This window comes from Cryptotermes secundus, unplaced genomic scaffold (genome assembly GCF_002891405.2).
Source record: "Cryptotermes secundus unplaced genomic scaffold, Csec_1.0 scaffold2383, whole genome shotgun sequence".
Taxonomy (NCBI): domain Eukaryota; kingdom Metazoa; phylum Arthropoda; class Insecta; order Blattodea; family Kalotermitidae; genus Cryptotermes; species Cryptotermes secundus.
In genome coordinates, this window is record NW_019729240.1 from 132,274 (window position 1) to 140,769 (window position 8,496).

Here is an 8,496-nt window from a genome sequence, read left to right on the forward strand (position 1 = left end):
ACCTGCTTCCATTGCCGAGATACAGGGCGCTCATATTATAAGGTAAGGTTATAAAACCACCTTTTAAGATCATTTTAGTGAAAGTTTCATGTTCCTATCTCATATAATTTAAGAACAGTGATGAATAAATCATTTTCGAGCAAAATTTAAATGGACGGCTGAATATATTACCGCCGGAGAGACGGCCGCGGAATTTAAATGACCATGCGGAAGGGTTAAAATCTATTATTATGCATGACAAATATATATTGTCGCGTATCGGGCATATATCACGACAAATAACTTCACGCCGTATTTTATATAGTGAATTTTATTTCACACTCGCTCATACAATCACTCAAATTACAGATTTACGATTACTGCTATCTGCAGTATCACAAATAGTACACTCCAAGTGCCAGAATACAACTGACTATTTGCTGGCTCTACATCTCGACTCGGCGACTGTTACTTTATAACTCTCCTCGGCGACTGTTGCTTTACAACTCAGTGGCTGTCACAGTACAACTCGGTGTGAATAGCCTTCGCTGCTCCTTATGTAGCCTTGATCGGACAATACGGAAAACAGCCACGTAATAGGCACCCTTGTTGCCTGGCGCTGTGTTGCTAGTAACGCTAGCGGTAGTAACCGCTGTTACTACCGTAACAATCCTGTTGCGTCACCGTTATGTTACCGTGCGGAGGAGGGGGAGGGGAGCGCTGACTCACCCTCCGCGTCACTGCTGGTGGGGGGGTTCTCCTATGCACAACATGTCACAATATTTTAGTCATTTTAGTATGAAGACATCAGGGCATGCAATGCAGTAGTTAGACGTGCATAGAGAAAACGCACCTGAAGATGGCACATTAGTGCTGAAACATGTAGTGCAAAAGAGAAGAGTAAGGTGAAAAAGTGTGTGTACTGTAAGACGGTTAGCATAAATCATGGACATGAGTCAGTGCAACAGGACGCTAAAATATAACATGAATGATGGCCATTACACATTTGGTAGGACTGGACTCCTTGAATGGGACATTGAGCTATTGAACTTGTGACGAACCTTGGACCTTACAGGATAGCAAAACACATGACAGAAATATGATTTCCAGAACTGTTATCACAGCATTTCAGTTTTCCAGAAACATTTGCATCTTAAACTGTGACCTCACATTTTATAAAAGTACTTAATTTATTTATACTTCTCAAAGGTAGTTTTAATTGTACTCTTTTATTACATAACTTAATATTTTGCTGTATGTCTTGGAAGTTACACCTCATTAATCTGTAACACATAGTGATCTGAAGTGCATGACAGTACTCACTTTTCTTGATTTAGGTATGACAGTTTAGTTGATGTTGTCCGCGTATAGTTAACTGAATTTTCAGTTTTTGACACCACATTTGCTGGAATGAAATGAATACTACCTTATTGGAAAATATTGTTAAGTAACTGAGCGATGCTCGTAAATAATAGAGACATAATTATCTTGCACAAATTTAAGCCACATCTCACCATGCTTCATGTTTTCCTCTGCTGCCATTGATTCATACAGATCACTTTGGTTTGCTTCTTTTTATCAATTCATTTAAAATTATGAGAATGAAGAGAAAGATGAAGGCTAGTAGAGGGGACACCTCACATTTAGGAAGTTTTACCTTTGTCTGAAGTGAGAGAAAGGAAAGGCGTGATGAAATTTTGCAATATGCGTGAATCTGAGTAGTTCTGGCACCTTGTGTATAGCTAGCTAGATCCCCACTATTCCTAGGCGTCTTGGCTGCATGTGTAGAATTCAGTAAGAGGAATTAAGAAAACAGAGTGGGGATGAATAGCCATGTGAACTTACAAGACAGAGACATTAGCTGTATGGAAGGAATAACAAACCGGACTAAAGGTTTGTAGGTAATTAAACATTTTTGTGGAAAATCATTTCACTGGTAGTTTTGTAAGCTGTGATTACTCATTCTTGACAGATGGTAGATCTCTCATGTGAGTGTTAGGTTCATTTCTAATGATGCTTTCAGTATGGAGACTGTATAACATCAGATGGTAAGATTATTGATTTGAAAACCTTTAAGTAGTCGTGACATAATATATGTGTTAAGAGGGACTGAGGAAAATGATGGAAAACCTCAGACAGATTAGCAGTTTTCTTGGCCAGGATGGAAACTGAGCACCTCCTGAATACAAATCTATAGCATTAAGTCTAGACCAATCAGTTTGGTAGGTTCACGGTTACTTAGTCCTTTTACAGTATACTAATGGAAATATTGAAATTGAGACCATTGTATGACGTGATGCACCACTCAAATCTGTAGTTTGTTCATGTGCTGACTTGCAGTTGCACTGTCTGTCTACCAATTCTTTGGTTTACTGAGGTTTGACATAGCCATGTGCATTGGATTTTTAAAAGATTTCTCGTTGCCAATTTTCATTGTCCTTTGGCTGTAAATATGGCCAGTGTGTTTGTGAGTTTATTAGCCTTCAGGAAGAGAGAGCTGTCATGTTGAAGTTACCACTAAATTTTGTAACGTTTATATTACAGGCAGCAAATGCATTCTTGGCTCAGAGGATATCAAGTATTAATTCACTGTCAGCTGTATGTGAAGCAACTGGTGCAGACATCTCTGAGGTGGCTCGAGCAGTTGGTTTGGACTCTAGGATAGGATCAAAATTCCTGCAGGCATCTGTTGGTGAGTGGGCAGGCCTATTAAATTAATGAGAGTTGAACAGCATACCCAGGTATAGAATATATTGCAATAAATGGTAAGAGATGGTAATAGATGACTGATAATTTTTTCATCACATGAAAGGGATGCATTCCATGAAAGTCATCTGTTAAGTAAGATTTTATTATACAAATGAAGAATTTACAGTTAATTTCAAGGCAATAATTAGTCATACATATTCATTTAATACCATTAATGCTTATTTTAAGTGAACAGTATTATTTAAAGCAAAAATAGTGTGATGCGTTGCTCTATGGAGGACATCCCCTCCCTCCCTAGTGGTGATGTGGCGGCGTCGACCGCTGTTGATGCTGTGGTTGCGGGACGGTCAGGGTTCCGCCCCCCTACCCCGCAGTGACATGGCAGTGCTGGCCACTGTGATGTGGCAGGTGAGTCAGCGCTCCGTCANGCGGTGACGCGGCAGAGCTTCCTACTGTGACGTGGCATGTGATGCCGCTGTTGACACAGGTAACAGGCAACAGCGAACGCTATAAAATGCCGGCTGAGCAGTATGTGAGACAGGCAGTGTGTGATCAGGAGGGACACAGTTAAAATGTAGCCGCCACCGGAGACAGTCGAATTGGAACAGTCGCCGAGTTCAGTTGTGGTGGAAAGAAGAATACCGGAACGTGAAGAATACCGATAGTGTGAGAAGTTACCGGGAGCGTGTAATACAGTGACACTGGTATAGCTCCTGTATCATACTGTGAATATATGTAGACTATTGAGGACAGAGTGGACAGATTATTGTGTAGGGTTGTAAATTGTGTAAACCCATAACAGTGTTATAATTAATTATAGCCAAGACTTGTAGGTTGTTAAATAAACCAATTAACAATCTGAACGGCGTCTTCAGTGGCAAAACACGTTACAATACGCTGTAAGGGAAAGAGAGAAGGATGAAATGATTTAGATAAAATGAAGTGACAATCTCTGACATCAGTGAGTGATGATTTATTCACTGGAAGGAACTGAAGGCTGAAGGTGAGTTCGCATTGTGTGTTTTCATTTATCAGAACTCTTTAATGGGTGCAAGAAATAGATACCATTTTTGCAATAGTTATGTGGGAATATTCCCACAGCATCTGGCAGAAAATCATCACCCCTTTCAGAAAGTGCCAAACAGGCAGCTGTGACCAAAGCGACGCAGTATTTATACATCACTCAATGTCCAACCCACTTGCAGATCATCATATGCACTAACCAATCACATTGCTGGCAGCACTCATATTTAAACAACACTCGATGTCCAGCCCACATTTAGATCATAACGTGCCATAGCCAATCAACGCTCACAATCGCAACTGCATGTTTCGCTCCTCCATCAAGCATGGTATAAACGGCAGAGCCCAAAGCTTGCAATCATCAGTCAACACACTCAGTTCAGAGCGATCAGTCGTCAGAAGCATCAGCTCTTCACTGCGACCAGGCAACTGACGTAGTTGCCGCAAGCCTCCAGCGACCAGGTAACCAAAGTAGTAGCCGCAAATCTCCAGTGACCAGGCAGCGAACGCAGCTGCCACAACGCCAGCAACTGGCGGAGGCAGCCGTTTCTACCGGCGTACGCAGCATTGCATCACCGTCCAGACAGGCCAGCTGAACGGCTGTAAGAATCCGCCTACTACGGAGGAGTGAAATCTGCCGGCACACTTGCAGTGGAGGTGCAAACAGTGAGGTGAATCAGTGAGATTAGGCAAATAGCAAGCACATGTGGTGAACATTAATAACGAACCCACAGTTAAATGAACATTTATTTATTTATTGTTTGTAAAATTAGGAGTTAAATGTAGTTTAGAATTAAAATTAGGTTCTTTAACTCAGAAGCAGAATTAGGCTTAAACAGGTAACCGCTAGTATGTGCTCATTAATACATTTCCACCCATCTCAGTGATTACCTTGATAATCTTCTTCTGTGTGGACAGGTCTGAGAATCACTGGTGTTGATGTGGGTATTGTTTCAGTATTTTTTCCCCCTCTTTGTTTCTGAAATGAACATTGTCTTGGTGATTGGGGAGATGCTGTATTAGTTGGTTTTAATAGTAGAAGGCAAGGAAGTACTAAAGATATCATACAGTATATGGCTATCACTTGTATTCAGAAGAGACATACTTTCAAAATGACTGAGTCTTAGAGACTGTACCTCACAAAAACAATGGTAAGGAATGTGCTGAATACCTCTATGAATATGTATTTGTAAACTTTATTTGAATTGTAGGATTTGAGGTTTTCACAGCAGTGACTATGAAAAATACCGTCTTCTTGGATGTGGCTCTGTGTAGGTATTGTATTGTGGCTCACCTGCTCATGCTTATTCCTCACTCATGGATTTTTCATTTTTTCTTCTACCCTGAAGATGGAGGCAATACGTTCCTCTGGAATGTCAGTTTATACAATATCTATATGGCACCACATCCCAGAAGATGGCATTCTGTATTTGAATTGATTGAAACTTAGTGTGGGGTAGCCCAGTCACTGGAGTGACTAAGCCTCTGACAGGGTGACTGGAGTTCAAGTCCTGGCAGGTGTAGATATTATTCTCTTTGCCCCTGCATTCATACTGGCTCTGTGATACACTCAGCCTCTTACCCATGTGGTTCTGGAGGCTTTGCCCTTGAAAATAAAGCACCTGGAACATGAAGCATTGTCTAATGCCAAGGTTAAGACTGCATAGACTTAATTTTTCTTCCCTCTACTTGTTTTCATGGTATGGTGTTTAGGCAGAGGCAGCTTAGCTTACCTTTAGCTTACTGAATAGGTTTTAATTATTTCAGGTTTTGGAGGCAGTTGTTTCCAGAAAGACATTCTGAACTTGGTGTATATCTGTGAATGTTTGAATTTGCCAGAAGTGGCAGCATACTGGCAGCAAGTAAGTAGTAGAGTTTATCCGGGTTACTATTTGCTACTTCTAGTTAAGCAATGAATAAAAATGTAAAACAAACATATTTGGAAGAATCTTCTTCATACTGAAAGTCATGAGCAACAATTTTTTGTAAGGTAACATGCTTTATTATTGACAAACTAACTACACCATCACAATCTACAGACCTTTCTTCATTTTTCCACATAATCGCCACTTCTTTGTACACATTTCTTCCAGCGCTCTGGGAGTTTGAAAATTCCCCTTCTGTAAAATTCCATTCCAGCCATCCAAAGACACTGACGCACTGCTTTCTGAATTGCCTCCCCTGTCTCAAAACGTTCTCCACACAGCTGATTCTTCACAAATCCGAAAAGATGGTAGTCAGAGGGTGCCAGATCAGGCCTATAGGAAGGGTGTGGAAGAACTTCCCACCCCATCTTTGCAATTGCTTCCAATGTGAGGCGAGCGGCATGGGGGCAAGCGTTGTCATGCAGGATGATGATGTTTCATCCCGGACATTTATCATGCAATGCACAACGGAGCTTCTGCAGCATCTGGACATAACAAGCAGCATTGATGGTTTGCCCAGGTTCCAAGAATTCTGCCAGAATAAACCCCTCTGCATCCCAGAAGACTGTGCCCATCACCTTTGCAGCTGATGGCACTGTCTTTGCCTTCTTTTTTGATGGAGAATGCAAATGGTGCCATTCCATACTCTGCCGTTTCATTTCAGGCTCGAAATGGTGAAACCAGCTTTCATCACCTGTCACAATACAAAGCAAAAAAATCATCACCTTTGTGTCGATATCTCTGCAGCAGTTCTGAGGTGATGGCTTTTCACTGACCTTTGTGGTCTTCGGTCAATAACCACGGGACCCAACGAGCACAAACTTTCCTATAGCCCAAGCTTTCAGTCACCTCTACTGCACTGTGCCCTATTCCAAGTTTTCGGGCTATTATGTCCACAGTCACACACCTGTCATCTTCAATGATCTCATCCACTATTTCCTTGTTGCGTTCAGTTGAGGCTGTTTGGGATGACCGCTCCGAGGGTCATCTTCAATGGTGATGTTCCCATCTTTAAAATGTTTCACCCATCTTCAAACACTGCTCGCACCCATGCACACACTTCCATAAGCACGCTGAAGTCTCTGGTGAACTTCTGCAGCAGGGATTTCCTCTTTCACAAGAACTTCGATGACAGCACGCTGGCGAAACAACATATGGTTGTCAGCCATTTCGTTAGGAGTGATACTGGTCACGTGATACAAGCTATTGACGTCACAAGACACTCAAGGTTAACACAACAGCTGGTTCCACCTACCACCATACTCTCTTTCGTCTGCTGTTCCCAGGTTGCATGCAAAAAAAAGTTGATCATGACTTTCGGTACGACCTACGTAATTGTCACTGTAAAGAAGTAATGACATTAGAATTAAGAAACTAAAGTATAATGTTTTCCTTAGAACTGTTAAAGAGGATTTGAATAGCAGCTAGAAACTCTACTGCAATGCTTTGACATTGCTTTTAATAGCTGTGGCTGCCATGCCTATTGGCAAAAGTACAAAATATACTTCTGTGGGTGTGGGTTTGATTCCCACTTCTGACACCACAATGTCATGTATGAGGGGTTTGCATGATGAATGTAACGGCTGCTGGGTTAAATTATTGGATTTATGTGCACTTTGATTACAATTACAACCAATTATAACAGCACACAATCAATGGCTGCTGATGAATCACTCCATTCCTTACTGGACTACGAGTGCCTTCTATATCTGCTTGCTAGTCATTACTTGGTAACAAATTTTAGCTGGTTAACACTTCACAGCTGAACTCTGAGCTTTCTCGCATAACCTCCCTTTATAACTTCGGTAGTATCAAATAGAATCCACCACCTCGAACAGTTAGATGTCATTCTGTTGTATCCTTTGCAGTGGAAATGCATGCTAGCAAGCCATTGCATAGCAAATGGACTTCCACTTATTCATGACTATTCTGGCTTTCTGGTGGTGTGTATTGAACCTTTGCATAGCAATGGCCATATTCATCACAATATCTTTAGATATTCCATATTAGTCAGTGGGAGAAAACAGGAAACTGGCAGAAAAGTTATGTTTTATATGCATATTTGATATTAAAATAAGATGTTTTATCACTGGAATTGCTTCATCAGAAGATGCAGAAATACTGATGCTAATCTTTAAGTATCTTGTCATGGATATGATTTCATGGATAAAATCTTTGTGATCCATATTGTTAAGGTGTCTGTAGGCTCCTCTTGGATAAGTGCTTCTTTTCTGAGCTGTCTGTGTGCATTACTATTATGTATAGATAATGCTGTCATTTCAGGTGATAGACATGAACGAATATCAGAAGTCACGCTTCTCAGCTAAAGTGATTGAATCACTGTTCAACACAGTTTCTGATAAGCAGATAACAATACTTGGATTTGCCTTTAAGAAGGATACTGGTGACACCCGAGAGTCACCAGCCATTCATGTGGCCACAACGCTACTTGATGAAGGAGCTAAACTTCATATTTACGATCCCAAGGTCAGGATACACAGACTACAGTTAGCTCTTTCTGTGTGTGTGGAGTCGAGTAGCATGTGGTAGAAGTAAAAATATCAAATTCTGATTCTTCATTTATCAGTGCAAATTTGTATGCAGCTCAAAATCATCTAAAAGCTGGGGCATTTTTTAACATCTGTCAAATAATTGTATTATATTTTAGCATCCTGTTGCGTTGATATATCTTCTGTAGTCTCTCTATAATGCAAGAAGTTAATAACATTAATTCACATTTAATTCATACAATGATCATTAAGTCATAAAATGTTATTAAGTTATTAAAATATATCTATACACATGTTATTGTTATGGTGCTACATGTTTCAGCCTTACAAGGCCATATTCAGGAAACATT

General features: G+C 40.6%; 1 protein-coding gene across 1 annotated transcript in view; it reads left to right on the plus strand.

Annotated features, from left to right (window-relative positions):
• The window catches only part of LOC111865617 (UDP-glucose 6-dehydrogenase), a gene marked incomplete at its 3' end in the record, with an annotated part of 18,331 nt that extends 10,208 nt beyond the window's left edge, over positions 1 to 8,123 (plus strand). Inside the window, 3 exon segments of the mRNA XM_023853795.2 lie at positions 2,524 to 2,671; positions 5,479 to 5,573; positions 7,920 to 8,123. Of these exon segments, the coding sequence (XP_023709563.2) occupies positions 2,524 to 2,671; positions 5,479 to 5,573; positions 7,920 to 8,123 (447 nt within the window).
• Positions 8,124 to 8,496: the final 373 nt, after the last annotated feature.